Genomic DNA, 19,986 nt, shown 5'->3' with positions numbered 1-19,986 from the left:
CCCATCGAGATCCTTTTTCTACTGCTCAGAACAGTTTCTGAATTTGTCCATTTTGATGCCTTGGAGTGCGTCTGCCATTTTTTGTTTCACCTCTTCCACACCAACAGAATGTTTCTCCTTGAGGACTTTTTTCATCGGGGAAACAAAAAAAAAGTTGCTTGGGTTGAGCTCAGGCAAATAGGGAGAGTGGGGCACAGGGGTCATGCCATTTTGGTCACAAACGGCTGAACACTCAGCGCGGTGTGGGCAGGTGCGTTGTCGTGGTGGAAGAACCAGTTACCTGTTTGCCACAACTGGGACGTTTCTCCCATAAATTGTGATGCAACCTTCTCAAAACCTCCACATAAAACTTTGGTTGACCATTTGATCAAAAGGAACAAATTCCAAGTGTACTACAAGGAGCCTACCCTCCAAGAGATAGTTCTGGGGTTTTGGGTCCCCCCTCACATGTGTGAAAATTGGAACGACAAATGTCAGAAGCCACAGGTCACCCTGGGCCTTCTTGGAGAAGACTGCAGTGGCTGCCGATTCTGCCATGAGCATTCTTCCTGTCAGTGGAGCCGTCTTTCTGCCTGCCTAGAAACGTGTTGGTTCTGTTAGAAATCCTGAAAAAATTCCTGCCACTCACTTTCTTTGTTGGGAAATACAAACTCAGCGTAGCATGTGAAGGTCGTGCTGAGGAACTGTGCTCAAGGTACCGAGCTGCTGACTGACCCTTCCCAAGGTCAGGGATGCCAGTGGGCAGAGGGTCTCAGGGCTCTGCAGGGCGTGTGAAGAAATGCCAGGGTATCCAAACAACAACACAAATGTCACGTTGTGTTGACAGTCTTCTCTGGAACGTACTCTTTCTCCTGAGTATACAACTCAAATGGAATATCAGAACCCTAAAATTAACTAGTAAGCTAATTCTTAACTATCATGGAAGGGAACAGTGATATATGAATTATAAAAATGTATTTGTCTTTGGCTTTATAATAAAGAGGCTTTTGAGGTTGCGACTCTACTTTCTTACTTAACATGATTTTGTTTTATTTTATTTTATTTTTTTATTTTTATTTTTGAGTTGCAGTCTCACTCTGTCACCCAGACTGGAGTGCAGTGGCCACTCCCGGCCACCTCAACCTCGACCTGCTGGGCTCTGGCGATCCTTCCGCCTCAACCTTCCAAGTAGCCGGAACTACAGGCATGTGCTATGTGCTACCATGCCTGGCTGATTTTTTGATTTACTGTAGAGATGAGGTCTTGCCAAGTTGCCCAGGCGGGTCTCGAACCCACAGGCTCAGGCAATCCACTCACCTCAGCCTCCCAAAGGCGCGGGATTACAGGCTGAGCCACCGAGCCCGGCTAACGTGATTTTAAAAAGAATTGAATTTGGAGTCATCTTGGCCTGCACTGTACCTGCCTCATCATCTGTAAAATAAAAATAAGAAATAACCCCTATCCCATGGATTTTGTGAGGAATAAATAAAATGACATGTCGAGATTTGGCTTTCTCATTTCCTGTTTTATTTATTTATTGTTTGTTTGTTTTTTTGAGTTGGAGTCTCACTCTGTCGCCCAGACTGGAGTGCAGTGGCCACTCCTGGCCACCGCAGCCTCAACCTGCTGGGCTCCGGCGATCCTTCTGCCTCAGCCTTCCGAGTAGCCCGGAATTATAGGCATGCGCTACCACGCCCAGCTGATTTTTTGATTTATTGTAGAGATGAGGTCTCACTGCCCAGGCGGGTCTCGAACCCGCGGGCTCAGGTCATCCACTCACTTCAGCCTCCCAAAGGCGCGGGATTACAGGCTGAGCCACCAAGCCTGGCTCATTTCCTGTTTTAAAACTACAGGATAATCTAGACATCAGTTTGCATCTCCCAGAACTCAGCGCTGGGAAGGCAGAATGATCTGAGGCTAGAGTTCTGGATGACTGGCCCCATGTTCTGGCTTTCGGACCCACCCCGCCTGCTAGTGACCCTGGACACAACACTTTCATAGTCTTCTACAGAATGGAGCAATCGGCAGGCCACGTCACATGTTTCCCTTTTAAATTCAGTTTGCAAATATCTAGTGGATGCCTCCTTTGTCCCATTCATGGAGACCAGGATGAATGAGACAGAATGCTCCCAGGGCTGATAAGTGAGACAGAGTGCTCCCCAGGGCTCCTCTGCTCTGCTGGGGAAGGCGGGCAAACCCATAGGATGTGGGGGCGAGTGGTGGGGGTGTGGCTGGTGTGAGGAAGGACCTCTCTGGAACCCCCTGGCTTGCAAGTTTCCCGGGAGGTCTGCCCGCAGGGGAGCGCCAGGGGCCCAGCAAGCTCACCTGTGGGTGGGGGGAGTGTCATGTGTGGATCATCCAACCAGCGGGGTTAGGAGAGGCTTTTGGAGGATGACATGTAAAGTACTGGGCCCGCGGAAGGCGCTTGCGGGTCAGAGGGAGCACGGAGCCTCTGGTGGATGCATGTGGGTCATCCAGACAGTTCTGCTTCCCACGGTATTAAAGATGCAGAGGAGGAGGCTCAGAAAGTGGTGAGTGGCACTGACAGGAGCCGGGTGGTGATAATCCCCATCTCGTAATCCCTGCAGACCACAGGAACGGAATGTAGTCCTAGCACTTCAAAATCACGGTGTCTTCACTGTCCCATTGCTTTAGGATCTATGATTTGCTGACCGGTTTCATTTTTTTAAAAGACATACTTGATACACGGGGCAATGTTGTTTGGCTTAAGCTTTGGATTTTTGTTAGCGTTTTCCATTCTGAATGCCAAGTTGGTAGAAACAGACTAGCCGACCTGTCCTGTGATTTCAGGGCCTGTCACACCACACGACTGCCCTACTTTGGAGAAGGGGACCGAGTGGATTACCATTTTATCTCTCAAGACTCTTTTGATGAAATGCTCAACATGGTAAGAATGTTTGTCTTTATTTCTGCTGCACAAGAAATACATGTTCTCTCACAAAAATATTAGGACAGAGTGGCAAATAAAAAAGGGAAGATGAAAGTTTGTGCTTTTATGAGAGGTGAGTTCCTACTGGATTGTTTTTCTTGAACTGCTTGACACATCATTCTTCACATGCTTTTTAATTTTATGATCTTGAAGGAAATATTGTACATTTCCAATAAAATCAAACCACTAGATATTTTTAAAGCATCATGAAAAATTCTTGTGATGGGTGCTTGTCTGGTGCTGCTGCTGTAATTAATCAGATCTCCTCAAGACAGAGAGTCCCCCCGAGAACTGGCAATGCACAGCTCTTGTGACCTGAGTGTTTCCAGGGCTGGGTACTCTGTGCAGCGTACCTCTGGGTGGCATCAGAGGCGCCTTCTTGCTGTCACAATCCTAAACACCACTCCTGAATGGCATGTCCCGTCTGGCCGGCTTGGTCTGGACATGTTGCCTTCCACGGTGATGTTTCTGTTTGAGAAGTCCTGAGCTGTGAGCCGGAAGCCCTCCACTGCAGAGAGGAGCCGTCTGTGAGGTGGGGAAGATTCCTCCTCTCTCTGGGGACTGTGTCTTTCCTGCCCTGCATGAGTCCATTTGATAGACGCATGGGGTAATGTTGTTCAGCTTAAGTTCTGGGTGTTTTGTTTTTTACTGAGACCCTGATAATCTAGTCATTGGTGGTAATTCACAACACCCTCATCTTTGAATTCATTTTCTTCAAAACAACTTATTTGTTTCTTCTTGGCCTTCACATGCAAAGGGAATCCTCACAACCCTAGTGTGTTCAAAGTACGTGCTGATGTCAACACATATCCACCCACGACTCCAGTTAAACCCAAAGCGCCTCATGTCTGCAACACTACCAGTGAATCTGTAGACCTATTTTTTCTGAACCTTCAGCCTTGTTTTTGTTTATGTTATCATTGTTTCTATCACCAAATGAATCCTGCACTACCTTGTTGTTTTTGAGTTAGAGTCTCACTCTGTCACCCAGACTGGAGTGCAGTGGCATGTTCACAGCCACTGCAGCCTCAACCTGCTAGGCTCAGGCAATCCTTCCACTTCTGCCTTCCAAGTAGCTGGAACCAAAGGCACATGCCACCATGCCCAGCTAATTTTTTATTTATTGTAAAGGCAAGGTCTCACCAAGTCGCCCAGGCTGGAACCCATGGACTCGGGCAATCCTCTCACCTCGGCCTCCCAAAGTGCTGGGATGACAGATGTGATCCACTGCGCCCTGCCCACCTTTTTTTTTTTTTTTCTAAAGCCTACCACAGGATGGGATGAGGGACCAATCTGTGTTTCTGTTTTGGGAAGACTGCCATCTAGCAGGTGACGTGGCCATTGCGGGGTCTCTCCCTCTGCTCCCCACTTCCCTTCGCTTCTTTCTTCCTCTGCCTCCACCCTAAAGCAGTGGATCTGGCTCACACCTCAATGCGCACTTAAGTATGGGCTCTGTATTTTCTACAGGCTTAATTTTTTGTTGAAAGCAGGATTTATTGAGAGGACAGAAAAACTCCTGTCGTGGGAGGGGACCCGAGAGGGTTGTGCTACAGGCTTAATTTTGAGTGACCCACTCTATACATGGTGAATGTTTTCGGGACTTCTCTAGTGTTCATGGAGAAATACAAGTGAGGAAGTCCTATCACCCCTGGGCATTTTCCCTCTAAACTTGTCAAAATAACATCTTGGAAATGATTTATAGTTTTCTCTTCTAGGGTTATATCTTGGCAGTTCAGTTAAGTTTATTAAGAACACTCCTAATAAATAAGGGCTGCATGTTTCTAAAAGCATCACTGGATATGGGAGAAGCTCTCTTGATGTTAGTAACAAGCATTCTCTTAGGACACTTGCAGTGGGAAGACAACTGGCTCCCAAAGTCAACGTCAGTTTCTCTTGCTGCATCCACGGCATTTTTCCTTAGCTTAGCTCATCTGTTCCCAGCACCGCGTGTGCTCCCCTGATGCTCCACGCCTTGTCAGATCTGTGACCAAGTAGTCTGGTTCAACTCCTAGTCTAAGAAGCTGCCATGCTTCCATGCCGTATTTAGTGTCATCATTTCACTCCCGTTACAAGCATCTGCCTGTGTTTGAAGAGTGCTTATTTTTACTCCTTCTGCCAACAGGTGTTATTTCAGTATCATGTTGTTGTCTTCAAGTTGAGATTTGCCTCTGATCTTCTTTTCTCTCATGTGAGCTTGAGACCAGTTCATGAAGAGAGACAAGCCTAGGGATGCAGAACTCATGACACACTTTACCAACTGCACCCACATCCTCAGCCTCCTGCATGCAGATCCCCACCCCATGGCACCCCCAGATAGCCTCCCCAGCCTTCATTGCAGTGGCCTCCTTAACAACAGCCTCAGCGACTCCTACTGCGGGCAATCAGACCTACCTCTTGCAGGTATAACCCAGAGACCTGCATACCCACCCTCATGCACAGGCCTCCTCCCACAGAGCTGCACTTCCGCCCACATGCACGGGCCTCCTTCCACAGACCTGCACGCCCACCCCCATGCACAGGCCTCCTCCCATAGACCTGCACACCTGCCCACAGCATGGACCTCCTTCTGCAGACCTGCATGCCTGCCCACACGCACGGGCCTCCTCCAGCTGACATCCCTCCCCACACTGATCACCCCATGTGCCCACAGACACACACATATAGTCTGCCACAGAAACCTTCCCTTTCTTATGGAAATAAAACCACAGACCTGGAGGTTTTTGAGGCTTAACAATTGCTATTTATTAGAAAATCCACATGCAGCAAGAAATGAGAGGAGTGTCACCAGCTAGGTGGGGACATCACTTTATCTTGGTTCTTAACAAATCTGTTTAATGAGTCATATGTGCATATAAAATACCAGCAACCCTCCATTCCTTCAGAAATGATTTTTTGGATTCACAGAGGGAAGGTCCTTGTCCATACAAGTAAACAAACTTACAGCATATATCTGGAAAGTGATTCAAGTGTACATTTTAAAGACAGGCGAGTCATAGAGTATTAGTCAGGGATCTCCGGAGAAGCAGAACCAATACGAAGTGTGTGTTTGTAGAAAGAGATTTCACATAAGGAACTGGCTCACATGGCTGTGGCGACTGGCCAGCCCGGGTCTGCAGTGTGCGCCGGCAGCCTGGAGACCCAGGATGGTGCAGAGTCCAAAAGCTGGTCTTTTTGTCCTGTTCAGTCCTGCAACTGGGAGGATGGAACCCACCCACATTGTGGGGGCAATCTGCTTCCCAGAGTTCACCCGTTGAAATGTCCATCTCACCCTAAACCTCCTTCAAGTTGACACAGGAAATTAACTAGCACATACAGTCAACAAGATTAAGCGTCTACTTTGAAGGAGGGCCAGCTGTCTATCCAATCTAGATGTGTTAGAAGGAGTCACAGTATTCGCTCCCAAGAACAAAACATGGCTTTGAAGGGTGTTTGTGGTTAAGTTTTTAACTTTTGGAAAACAGAATAGAGACTTTTGAGGACGAGGATGGGGATTTCCTCATCGCCCAGCCCAGGGAGCAGCAGACTGCCTGGACCACACACGTGTGTACTTCCTCTACTGCCGCCCGCCTCCCAGACTAGATGCGACCTAGTGGTTTAATAAATATAATATTGTCCTGGAGAAAGTCATGGCCAGTTTTGAGAGACATGTTTTACTTGCATTTTTTGCAAGGGAGCAGCTTTCCAAAGAGCCCAGCTTCCAGGATACAGAGAAGGGGGTTGTTTATAGTTTAAATGACTATGGGGCAGACATCAGTTCTGTTAAATAACATTCAGGGCTGTTTCAATAAAAAGCTACTTTCATAATAAAACAAACAAACCAGGACAGGTCTGTTTTTCGAAGTTTTTAGGGTATCCCTGAAATTCATGGCCTTCTGGAATTATCTGTAATTCGTGGCTTATTTTGGAATGCAAAGTTTTTGGAACAGAAGCCCCCCTGCCTGGTATCTGGCATGGGCTGAAATGCAGGCAGAGGGCAAGCCGGCAGCCTTACCCTCTCGATCGCGAAGACTGGTGGTGTAGGAGCAGGATAAGTAAGTATTAATCCCTGGTGGCAGGGAGCGGGTAAATAAGCAAAACCATATATTCCACTAGAAGCTTCAGTGCCCTGGCACGCCTCTCACATGTGATCAGCAGGTCTTCTCCAGAAACCTCATTTTTTTTGGTCAGCTGAGAATTCTGGATACATTTCTCTGTCACAGTTTTTAATAAAGTTTCATAACTCTGTTGTCATTCTTATATGGTTGCTAATATTTGCAAGGTTTGTGAAATTATATGAAAATAAGACACCAGTGATTTCACTTATATTAAATCCTATTTTGATCGCTGTTATATGAAATTCTCTGTTCTTCTCAAATTCCAGGGGAAATTCATTCTAACGTTTAGTTATGGTAATCACAATTATGGATTAAGTAGGGACACCATAGAAGGCATCGCAAGAGATGGCTTAGCCAGCTGTGCTCATATGGAAATAGAAGTAAGTTAATGAGTGTGTGAGTTTCTGTGTATTTTTTTAGTGTTATTTACTTTTATTGATACATCATAGATGTACATATTTTGGGGTACATGTGATTATTTATTTATGGGTCAGGGATCTCACTCTGTTGCCCAGGATGGAATGCAGTGGCACCATTACAGCTCACTGCTGCCTCAGGAAATTCTTCTGTCTCAGCCTCCTGAGTACCTGGGACTACAGGCGAGTGCCACCACAACTGGCTAATATTTTGATATTTTTGGAGAGATTAGGTCTCGCTCTGTTGCCTAGGCTGGTCTCCAACTCCTGGGCTCAAGCAGTCTTCTCGCCCTGGCTTCCCAATGGCTGGGATTACAGGTGTGATCCACCGTTCTGGCCATGTGATTCTGTATGTGCACGTGTGTGTGTGTGTGTGTGTGTGTGTGCGTGTGTGTTTGTGTGTGTGTGTGTGTGTGTATTTGAGGTTGGGAGGAGGCTACCCATGCAGACAGCACCCAGCTGGACACAGGAGAAATGGGAGGTGTTCTGTTTATAATTGGCAGGAGGCAAGAGACATGAAAATCTGAGCAATGGGTTACGAAACAAGAAACTGCGCCTACATGGGTGTTGTGATAAAACTGTCACTCAAGATTTACTTTCTAAGCTATTTATCTGTAAATTATCCTTTTTCCTTTCTGTTTATATACAATGGCATTGATTAAGCCTGACTGCCACAGGGCAAGGAATCGGTTTCTGTTCCCAGGACGATGGACACCGTGTGGTGGGCCATGTTCTCCTACCACCGGGAAGTGTGGGACTGCATTGCCCTTGAGTGCCATCACTCATGGGGGTGACATTTTATACTTCTGGCCGTGTAGACTCGCTGATTTCAGGAGGTTTTTCTGCCCCAATATCCCGTCTTCCCCTAATAGTCTTCTCTAATTAGAGTATAGAAATTTCTCCAAAATTAAGATCTAGAGTAAAACTGTGAATTTCCCACTCACTTATTTTTAAAAATATACAGCTTTATTGAGTATTTGACATCTTCAAAGATAGTTTATTGTTTCTGCCAATTATCTTCACTAAGCAGTATGACACTTGTGAACTCAAAAAAGAAATGGTATAAAAATGATTCAATTAGCCCAGACTTACAGAAAACAAAACCTAGGCAAGTTGGGTGCGTATTCCTTCACGGACGCCTCTGAGTCCTTCTCCTCTTCTTCCCTGTGATGTCACGGGCCAGGGACCACAACTCCCTTTGGCTCCTTGGCAGTGGTGTGAGTGTGTCTTCAGTGAAACTGGCTGTGCTTCACCCAGCTCTCCAACTTTCCTGACTTCCAAGTATTTCCATTCTTATCTCCCTGCAGTTAATCGCTTTGGCATCTTTAAGAAGGGTTTCTTTGTTTCTCCACTAAATGAAAGGCCTTTTCTAAGCAATTTTTTCCTTGGGCAAGGCAGAAACAAAAACGGGTTTGCCTCTGAGTGTGGGATCCCTGCAGCTGGCGTCTCCTCCTTCCCTGCTTACCTTTTCTGCTCCTTGAGCATTAGTCCTTCTCCTTCCAGGAGCTTGAGTCTGTAACCTGGGCTTTATGCCCCTGATTCTTCCCAGCTAACATGTTTTTCCAAATTGCCCTTGTCCGTGACTCTCTTAAAAAGAGCTGGTATTGCTTCCCACTGAATTTTTAAAACAAAGATTTTGAACACTGAATTAAACCGGTGATGAGACGTTGAGATGGAAGGGACTTTGGGTCCCTGTGGAGTAACTCTTTCATCTCACTCACGAGGAAGCGACCCTGGAGTACATGAAGAGCATGTGCAGAGCCCACAGGCGCTGGAGGGCTGTGGCCACAGCCTTACTCCAGAGTCCCGGGCACCCCTGCACGGCTTCATGCCAGGACCGCGTGGTTGCAGATGGCCAGGAGCGTGACCTTCCCAGCTCTGGTAGAGGCCATGGAACTCTTCGGAACCAGCCTCACTGGGATGCTGATTTAGGAGCACAATCAAGGAGTTGGAGAGGAGGCTTTTCTCCTGGCAAAATCTTATCTCCTGGAGTTCCAAAGAAGCCTCTTGAAAGGCAGAATTTAAGTTCCTTGTAGATCCTAGATATTAGGCCTTTCTCAGATATACAGTTCGCAAATATTTTTTCTCATTCTGTGTGGGCTGTCTCCCCACTATCTTGATGGTTTCTTTTGCTTTGCAGAAGCTCATTAGTTTGATGAAGTCCCACTTGTCTATATTATTTCTTAAGGTATGGGCCTTTAGGGTTCTGAATAGAAGTTGGTTGCCAGTTCCAATTTCCATAAGGGTATCTCCTGTGTTTTTTAAGATTCTTATAGTTTGAGGTTTTACATTTAGGTCTTTGATCCATTTAGAGTTAATTTTTGTGTGTGGTGATAGGTAGGGGTCCTGTCTCAATCTTCTGCATGTGATCAGTCAGTTTTCCCAGCACCGTTTACTGAATAGGTTCTCCTCCCCCCAGTGGTTGTCGTTGGAGGCTTTGTCAAAGATGAGTTGTTTGAGAAATTGAGGCTTTGCTTCTGGAATCTCTATCCTGTTCCATTGGTCTATATGCCTGTTCTTGTACCAACACCAGGCTGTTTTGATTACTGTAGCCTTATAGTAAAGTTTGAAGTCTCTGATACCTCCTGCTTTGTTTCTTTCACTAAGGATTGTTTTGGCTATTCGTGGTCGTTTATGTTTTCATATGAATTGCTGTATTGTCATTTCCAGGTCTGAGAAGAATGATGTTGGTAACTTAATGGTATTGCATTGAATCTGTAGATTGCCTTTGGTAGGATGGACATCTTAACAATGTTGATTCTTCCTATCCATGAGCATGGAATATTTTTCCATTTGTTTTGTCTTCTTGGATTTCTTTGAGGAGTGTTTTGCAATTTTCATTGTAAAAGTCTTTCACTTCTCTGGTTAGGAAGATGCCAAGGTATTTCATTTTTTGGGTGGCTATTGTGAATGGGATTGTGCTTTTTATTTGGATCTCTGCCTGTTTGTTGTTGGTGTATAGGAGTGCAACTGCCCTTTGCACATTTACTTTGTACCCTGAGACTTTGCCAAAGTTCTTTATCAGTGCAAGCAGGTTTTTGACAGATTCTCTTGGATTTTCAAGATATAGGAACATATCGTCAGCAAAGAGGGATAACTTGACTTCCTCTTTTCCTATTTGGATACCCTGATTTCCTTCTCTTGTCTAATTGCCAGTAGTGGTAAACTGTCAGGGGAGGGGGGTGGGATTGGCAGTTGAGGGAAACTACTAGGGGAGGGAGGGGCACACCCCATCAACAAGGGTACCTGAATGATCAACATTTGTATACCTAACCCTGAATTGTACCCCACATCTTTATAATTAAAAAAAGGCAGAATTGAAAGTACTTCTCCAGAATAAAGTCGCAGTGTTGCTGTGAATTTACCTATCTTATATCCAGTAATCTTACAACAGCCACATTTGTTAGAATGATTAGTTAGAGGAAAACCAGGCGGAATGAATTTAAGCATTTCCAATGACAATCTAGTATTTGATGAAAAGAGAAAAGTAATCTAACCTTGAGACAGGGAAAAATAGCCAATTATACAGATAAAGTAAATTCTTCAATATAATTCTACTTCTTAGACCAGGGCTGTCAGATGTCTCCAAAATTATTCCTAAATCATGTATCTGTTTCCAGCCTGTTATCTTTCTTTAAACGCATAGGGTGTAAGAAGTTTGAAATATTCCTATTTTGAGCCTCGATATATCCTGGTGGTGCCCATGAACAAGGAAAAATATGAAGGATACTTGCGGAGAAAAGGATTGTTCAGTCGTGCAGAAATTGAATTTGCTGTCTCCAGAGTGGACCTTTATACTGAAATTAATCAGAAACTTCCAGGATATTTTGATGCAGTAATCAATGCAGGTTGGTAACTTTCAGCAAAGTTTTATTTGTGAAATATAAGGTTACTGAATTGAAGGTTTGTTTCATGGGAAGAAAATCCTCAGGTAAAAGACATTTTCCTTATAGCAGTGAGTTATAAAGAGTCGCCTAAAGGAGTAAGAGGGATCTAGGCTTCTACAGCTTGAATCAGAGCATTGTCTCTGTTATTTCCTAAGATCTTCACTAAAAAGACTTGTTGTAGCATGAGCCTGGACTAGGTTCCCATTTCAGGGAACACTATGAGAACAAAATTAGATCATATACATTTAAATTCCTAGAAAGGTATATGAAACTCAGGCAATTTTTTCCCTGATCTACATATAGGCTAAAAACCCAACTACTAAAAATAGCTATGAAAATATCTGTGTAAAACAAACATTTTCAAGAACTAGCTTAGAATGGCCATTTAATTTAAAGTAATAGTCCATGGGAGAATTTATTGAGATATGAAAAATCCTACATATTTTTAAAACTGTACTATATTACACAGCCATAAAAATAAATGAGAAAACACTCTGTGCACAGATGAGGAAATATCTCCAAGCCATATGGTTACTAAAAAGGACAGGTGAACAGCCATAGGTATAGTATGCCATCATTTATGGTTTATTAAAAAATGTAATTGTATTTTCTATTACTACATAAAAAATCTCTGGAAGAATCCTCAAAAAGCCAGTAATGCTGATGACCTGTTGGGGGAGTAGGGACTGGTTGGATGGGGACATTAGGTTGAACTATATGAGATTGGTGATATTCACCTATTTTGACCAATGAAAACAGCAGTTTCATATAGTTCAACTTAGTAGTTTTTGATCTCTGAAACATGTTCCCATATTACAGAGTAGCATTTGTTCTCTGTTCCTACAGAGGAATTACCCACCTGGTGTCTTGGGACAGCACCCTATTAGCTCACAGCTTTGTAGGTTAGAAGTCCGAGGCAGCATAACTCGATTCTCTCTGCTCAGGGTGTCAGAGGACTAAGGTCTCATGGGAGGCTCTGGGGAAAATCTGCCTCAAGTGCATCCTTATTGGCAAAATGCAGTTTCCTGTGGGTGTAGGACTGAGACTTTTGGCTCCTTATCAGCTCTCTGCCGGGTTTTGTCCTCATTCCTCGGGGGTTCCCAGGCCTTGTCCGTGTGGCCTGTTGCCTTCCAGCCAGCAGCGGCATGTCCAGTCCTCCTCATCCCTTGAGGCTCTTACCCGCTCTTCACCAACAGCCAGAGACAACTCCTCCCGTGTGATTAGGGGGTCCCTCTGGATCGCCTCCCTTTTGATGAACCCAAAGTCATCCTTTCGTGGCCTTAACCACACCTGCAAAATCCCTTTTGCATGTCATGTACCATCGTCACAGGGATGATGGTCTCGTGGCCTGCACAGGTTCTGTCCACATGTAAGGGGAGGTGGGGTGCAGGACTGATGCACTGTCAGGGCTGTCTTGGGGTTCTGCCAGTAAATGTGGTGAACAGATCCCATACTGGCAGCTGACCATCGGCCGGGTGTGGACGTGTTGTCGTTCCTTTAAATAAAGCGCACGCTCTCCCTTGCTGCAGATGACCTGGACACGGCCTACCACAAGCTGAGTCAGCTCATCAGAGAGTATCTCGGACTGACTGAGGAACCTGCCAAGGGCCTGGCTCCAGCTGCAGGTACTGTCCTGTCCCCTTCGTGTGTGAGTGTTTTTCATGGAAAGGCAAGCAGAGCTGAGTGGTTGTTTTGGTGCCTCTCAGCTAGGCTCATGCTTGTCCTTTTTCATTCCTGCACTTCTTCTGGGGCTGTTGTCTCCAGAAACAGGTGGCACTAGTTGGCCTTCTGGGCCTGCAGTGCTGCTTGCCTCCATGACCAGGGGTCCCCAACATCCCGGCTGCGGCCCAGAACTAGTCGATAGCCTGTTAGGAACTGGGTGCCCAGCAGGAGGTGAGTGGCGGGCAAGTGTGCAAGGCCTCATCTGTGTTGACAGCCTCTCTCATTGCTCGCATGACCACCAGAGCTCTGTCTTTTGTCAGATCAGCGTCAGTATTAGATCTTCATCGGAGTGCAAGCCCTACTGTGAACTGCACCTCCGAGGGATCTAGGTCGTATGCTCCTTAGGAGACTCTAATGTCTGATAAGCCTCCCCACCCTCCACCCCCTCCCACCCAACCCCCAGTCTGTGGAAAAATTGTCTTTCACAAAACCAGTCCCTGATGCCAAAAAGGTTGGGGACCACTGTTCATGACCATAATGGAACTCAGGGGACTGCCCCTCAGGGACGTGCCAGGCAGCACCTTGGAAGTAGGCAGTAGATCAGGGTTAGCCTCATGGTTCAGAACTCAGCCTTCCAGAAGTTTAGTTCCCCTTGAGGCTGGGGTGCTGTCCCTTGTCAGGCTTGTGTCTAGTCCAAGAGTTTCTGTCCAAGTGCTTCTTGCTTGGACTAAGAGTCTAAGACTTTCCTTTCCCCTTTTCTTCACATTGCCTTGTCCTCAGAATGGCTCACTGTAGAATGTCCTGGCAGGAGCACAGTAAGAGGATGTGCTCGTGGTCCTGCCCTGCGGCTCTTGTAGGCAAACTGCTTGACTGTTCTGAACTTCAGTTCACTGTCCTGCTAGACAGCTGGAATGCTCCCCACCTCCCTCACACACTGTGAGTAGCACATGATGTGCCTGAGAGTGTATCTCCTTGGAATCTAGGAATTCTAAAACCTTAACTCAGAATTTTGATACCTGAGCATTATGAGATGTACTTAAAAGGTCCCTCCAAAACCACACACAACATTGGGGTGGCTACTATAAAACAAAATAAAAACTAGAAAATGACATGTGTTGGTAAGAATGTGGAGAAACTGGAACCCTTGTGTGCTGTTAATGGGAATGTAAAATGGTGCAGCTGCCATGGAAAACAATATGGTGGTTCCTCAAAAACTTAAAAATAGAATTACCATAGGATTCTGTGGTTCCACTTCCAGGTATATGCCCAAAAGAGTTGAAAGCAGGCTCTCGAAGAGATGGTTGTACACTTGTGCTTACAGCAGCATTCTTCACAATAGCCAAAAGGTAGGAGCAACCAGATGTTCCTCAGTGGATGAATAGATAAGCAACATGTGATATCTACATGAAATGGAATATTATTCAGCCTTAAAGAAGGAAGGAAATTCTGGCATGAACTACATACAACAAGATGAACCTTGGGGACATTGTGCTAAGTGAAATAAGCCAGTCACACAAGGACACACCTTGTATGCTTCAACTTATAGGAAGGACCTGAAGGCAGACGGGTTGCCAGGGGCTGGGCCACAGGGTTTCACTTGAGGAGAGTTCTAGAGACAGATGGTGCTGATGGTTGCACAGCAGTGAGTCCACTCACGGCCACTGAACGGTACACTTCAAAATGGCTAAGACAATAAGTGTTGTGTTGTGTGGTATTCTACCACAGTAATAACTTACGAGGCCCCCTTGGTGGATGGAATTCCATCCCCACAAAGCCTCCATCAGATAGATGTCAGCCCAAGCCCCCGCTGCTTTGCGATGCTATGCGGCTTGTGTTGCAGCTCGAGACTCTTGGCCCAAATATGATTCTGCCTGCCTGGTTACATCCTGGCGGGCCAGGTCACGATTTTGCCGGAGTTCAAACCAATTGTGCTGCTTGGCAATTTTGCACACTTTTCTCAGGTTAAGGGCCCCTGGTGTTCTGGAGTGAGGTCAGTGGGACACTCGTAAAAATCAACAGGTGATGGCTGAGAATTTCCATCTACATGTGTCTCGTATACCAAGTAGCCAGGCTATAACCTACTGATGGGAAGGTCCTTAAGGAAAGTCTGACCTGTCTGGAAATAGACATGGATGCAGGCACGCAGGACTGTGCTCATCCCCCAGGGGTGGGGAAGACATGGAATTAGCAGTACATCCATGTGTCTGTCCAGCCCTGCTCTGTGTCTGTCAGGCATTGGTTCTTACGGAGCCATGTGTAGGGGAGCATAGTCAGCCCCATCAGGCTTCTTTGGGACTCTCTTGAGGAAATCTGCTCCCCATGCTTTAATTCTTTGTCAACCAAGCAACCTTCTGATCTTCCATCTGGCTCTCCCAGATGAACCTGCCCCTGTGGGAAGGTTCGACATGACATGACAACACCCTGCCCTGATCCCTGAGCCAGGCCCCACACCCACCAAAATTAATCAGTGCACTCCTTTAGTCTCTTGTGGGTCTGGATAAAAATGAGTAGTTCTCAGTCACTGAGAAATGTGCGTTTCTGAATCCGACGTGCCTCTGAGTGGCCACTTGAATGAGACTTCACCTCAGTAGCTGGTGAGATTCCATCTCTGTGTTCTTTTTTTTTTTTTTAATTTTTACTTTAAAGATGTAGGGCACAATTAAAGGTTGGGTATACAAATGGTCATTGTACAGGTAAAGTTTGGGCCTTACTTTTGTCCCCACTATTTGAGACTAGGAACCCTTATTGATGAAGTGTGCCTCTGCACCCTGGCAGTTTCCCACTACTGCCGATCCTTTTCTTACAATATTATGATAATTGTTCAGGGTCCGTTTATGAGTAAGAACATGTGGTACTCAGTTCTTTGTTTCTGTGATAGATCACTGAGTATTATAGACTCTAAATCCATCCAAGTTGCTGTAAAGTTCATAATTTTGTTCTTCTTTATGGCTGTGTGATATTCCATTGTGTATATGTACCACATTTTTTTTTTTTAATCCAGTCTACTTTCAATGGGCAGCACGGTTGGTTCCATGTTTTTTCTATTGTGAATAATGCTGGAATAAACATGTATACACAAGTATCTTTTTTACAGAATGATTTGAGTTCCTCTGGGTATATTCCCAGAAGGGAGATTGCTGGGTCATATGGGAAGTTGAGTTTTAGATATTTTAGGCATTGCCACACTGTTTTCCACAGAGGTTGTATTAGTTTACACTCTCACCAACAGTGTAGAAGTGTTCCCTTTTCCCCGCATCCTGTCCAGCATCTGTTGTTTTTTGAGTTATGAATGATGGCCATCCTGACTGGAGTTAGGTGGTATCTCGGTGTGGTTTTAGTTTACATTTCTTCGATGACTAGTGAGGCTGAGCATTTTTTCATGTATCTGTTGGCTGCTCTCATGTCTTCTTTTGAGAAGTGTCTATTCATATCTTTTGCCCACTTTGTAGTGGGGTTGTTTGTTTTTTTCTTTTCAGCACATTTGAGCTCCTTGAAGATCCTAGATATTAGGCCTTTGTCAGAAATACAGTTGGCACATCTGTTATTTATTATTCTACAATTATCATGAACACTGACTGCAGGGTATGGTTGCTGTATGGCAAATCAATAGTCCAGAGAACGGTCTCTCATTTTAAGGGGCATCATAAAACTTTATCTATTTGAACTAGTTAGGTCAGGCCTGGCTGACTTAATGACAAGTGTGAATTACAGAATTTATAAAAATTTTATCACTTTCAGTTGTATTTCATAACTGAAACCGAGCCATCCAGTGATTGACTAATATAATTCCAACTTAAAACTTGGGTAGGAGGGTTTGTAATTCATACATCAAAGCCGTAGTCTCAACAGACATCTGCTTTTCTGGCAAGTTTAGTATTTTGGGAAACAATATGTTTTCTTAAGCCAACCACTTTATCTTATTTATACAATTAATTTGTGGAGAAAGTTTTTTCAGTTGATATTTAAGAATAAATTTGCACACAAAGTGACACTGTGGAGGCTGGACATTTTCCACATGAGTATTTGACAATCCTAATCTCCACAGTCCTTATGCATAAGCTTTCATGGTGTCTTGGTGGCCCAAGAAGCAGAGACAATGTTCTGTCTGAGTTTTGGGGCTGGGAAGTGTGTGCCAAGGACTATGAGCCAAATACGTACAGGTCCACTGTAGGAGAGAGGGCCCACCTGTAATCACCATACAAGGAGGTCAGGGCTGCCTGAGAAGGGCCCAGAGCCCCAGCAGAGTAACCACCTGGGCTGGCTGCAACTGCGCCTCTTTGCTTCTGCTCTGAGCTGGGTCACTCTGATTTTAAGTTTTATAGTTTAGGTCTATTTACATGAATACTTACATTACTTATATAAATGGGACTTCTAGAAATAAAAAACAATAATTTTAGTGTAGTGGAAATTTTAAGAATAATTGAGCTACCAAAGGGAAAAAATTAAATGAAAAAAAATATAGGATTCTGTGAAAGATAGCTTTGAGCAATTAGAAAACTGGACTAGCAATATGAAGCCTAAGCTTTCTGTTCTAACTCTAACCATAATTATTACTTAAATTAGAGAAATAATTTTCTTAAAATAAAAACCTATATATACTATTGTAGGCATTCTAGAATTTGGCTTTCTAGAGCTGAGGACTTCCTACTGGGCTAGACTAGCTCTGGGTAGGGTCAGTCTGGACAGAGATTGTATGATCAGCAGCTTTGTTTTGCTTGAAGTGGTAAGCCTGTGCCAGTGCAAACTGAGATTATTCTCGAACATCTGAAGTAGTAACACATAGCTTTGCCTTATTGCTAACTTGTAACAAGGAATGTACTTTCAATTTCTACTCTTAATGATACAAGTAAGCCCAAGACCTATCAGTTCTGAGTACAGCATCCATCAGCCTGTACCCAGAAGTGTAACCTTTACCAGTGGACAGATGAACTGAATTTTCATTTAGTGCATGTATAAAATAGTAACTTGAGTTGCAGAATGAATATAAATCTTCAAAGTTTTTAGATGTACCATTAAGCTAAAATGTATGCCAATTTAGGTATAGAATTGTCCTTTTTTTCTTATAGTAATGTAGGTTTTATTGGTTTCTGAAGCGTGAGGACTTTAAAGAAAATGAGTAAACAATATTGTTTCCATAATAGAAGAAAGGACAAACTTGTCTATTCACAACTCAGTGTGAGAATGTCTTTCCGTCCATTTGTGGCTGTGCAACCTATTTCTGGGATAGTCAGTGCTTCCAACGCAGCTTTAAGAAAGCTGAACCAATGTCCATCCTGAGTTCTTGCTATAAAGGTCATAAAATTAAATTATATTTGCAAAAATTATTTAGAATTGGTAGAAAGAACTGTGATGGTTGTGGTGAGTCACATAGAGGAAAACCGAGCCATTTACTAGTCCACAAAGTTCCCTTAATCTTAATAAAAAGCCTGGTATCATTTACTACATGATGCCAGTTGTTAAACTGTGGCATTGGAGGAAAAGCCCTTGTGTGTTTGATTATAGGATACCAGGAGGGATTAAAGAGGGAAAGAACCTTTAGCGTTGGGTTTCATTGTTCTTCGTGTTTTTCTATCTTTTTAAATTACGTTTTTCTTGTGGTGAAAAGCATAACATCACATAAAATATGCCAGTCTAACCATTTTAAATGTAAAGTCAATGGCACTAATTACAGTCATGATGTCGTATAACCATACCACTACCTATTTCCAAAATTTTCAGTACTCCAAAGCAAAACTCTGTGCCCATCACCCAGTGACACCCTTCAACCCCGATAACCTGAATCTGCCTCTGATTCTCCATGCATTTGCCTCGGCTTTGCCAGTGCTTTGTATCTTGACGTTGCCCTGTGGCTCTTCCAGACTGCTATAAGGACTGGAAACTAGGGAGACAGGCAGGTGGGGACGGCCCCCCCAGAGCCCACCACAGGCAAGTTTGTCCTTGCTCCCTCCCTCCCTGGAGGCAGGCAAAAGCCTCTGAGCACCCAGGTTCAAGGCGGCCAAGCGCAGCGTCCTGCCTCTGAGGAGGTTGGTGGCCGGGCCTGCTGTGCGTCTGGGGAGGGACTGCTCAGCGTCACCTCCAGGTCTGATTCGGTTTGGAGTCGCTGAGTAGCGGATCTCCCGAGTGAGCTGAGGCTGGCTCCTTCAAGGCTGCCCAGGGCCGCGTGCTTAGGCCTGGGGTGAGGTGGCATTTGGGCCACCAGCATACCTCAGGGTCCTGCCCAGTGCCTGCTGCAGGATGGTAACTCTGAGGCGGGTCCTGAGACCCGGTCGCCATGGTGACAGAGGAGGCAGCCCCTCGGCATCCCCAGCCCTGCTAGCGCCTCGGAGCTGTCTTCGAGGCCAGGGTGGACCTGGAGAGAAAGCGGGGCCCTGGCGGCAGCCCCTCTGAGCCGAGCGCCCAGAGACTCCTTCCCCTCCTGCTCACCACTCGGGCTTCCTTGAGCTTCCTGCCCCTTGGGTGTTGGTGGCACGTGACTCGTGCCGCGCCTGTTGAAGGGGCTGCATGGGCTGGGAGTCCGTCCGTGAGCGTCTGCGATCATAGCAGGGCTGGCCTCTAAGGTGGTGACCGTTTAAAGCCTGCGCGCTTGGGCCCTCTCTCGGGTCTGTCTTGGTTCCACGAGTAAGCCTCTTGTGCTCATGCGTTCGCGGTGGACTAGAGTTCTCACTAACTCAGGAGTTCCACTAAATTCAAGAACTCGAGGCGCCAAGCGTCCCGAGAAGAAGGGACCGGTCAGTGCCGCCCCGTGGCCCCCATTCCTTTCCGGGCCTGGGGGTCCCAATTAAGGAGCGGTGGTCGCGCTGCTTCCAGCGGCGGAGGCGGCTCGGCTAACCTCTCCCTCTGTTACCGCAGGCGCTGCCCGCGGCGGGAGGGCGCTCCCGGGGGTCCCGGCGCACCTGGTGCCCTCTCCCAGGCGCCTGGTGAGACTGCATGCGGGCCCAGAGCCCCTCCCCGGACCGCAGGGTCCCGTGGAGGGCGCGGACAGCCGGACCCCCGCGCCT

At 45.7% G+C, this 19,986-nt stretch overlaps 1 protein-coding gene across 1 annotated transcript in view; it reads left to right on the top strand.

Annotated features, from left to right (window-relative positions):
- LRGUK (leucine rich repeats and guanylate kinase domain containing) overlaps positions 1-19,986 on the top strand; it is a 97,757-nt gene that overhangs the window by 47,746 nt on the left and 30,025 nt on the right. Inside the window, exons 13-16 of the mRNA XM_008055333.2 lie at positions 2,791-2,887; positions 7,290-7,403; positions 11,086-11,287; positions 12,856-12,951. Of these exons, the coding sequence (XP_008053524.2) occupies positions 2,791-2,887; positions 7,290-7,403; positions 11,086-11,287; positions 12,856-12,951 (509 nt within the window). The remainder of the gene's footprint in view (positions 1-2,790; positions 2,888-7,289; positions 7,404-11,085; positions 11,288-12,855; positions 12,952-19,986) is intronic.

This window comes from Carlito syrichta, unplaced genomic scaffold (assembly GCF_000164805.1).
Source record: "Carlito syrichta isolate Samal-C Ts95f unplaced genomic scaffold, Tarsius_syrichta-2.0.1 Scaffold301825, whole genome shotgun sequence".
Lineage (NCBI taxonomy): Eukaryota > Metazoa > Chordata > Mammalia > Primates > Tarsiidae > Carlito > Carlito syrichta.
Note: the sequence above shows the minus strand (reverse complement) of the source record. Positions and strands in the feature narration are given on the sequence as shown.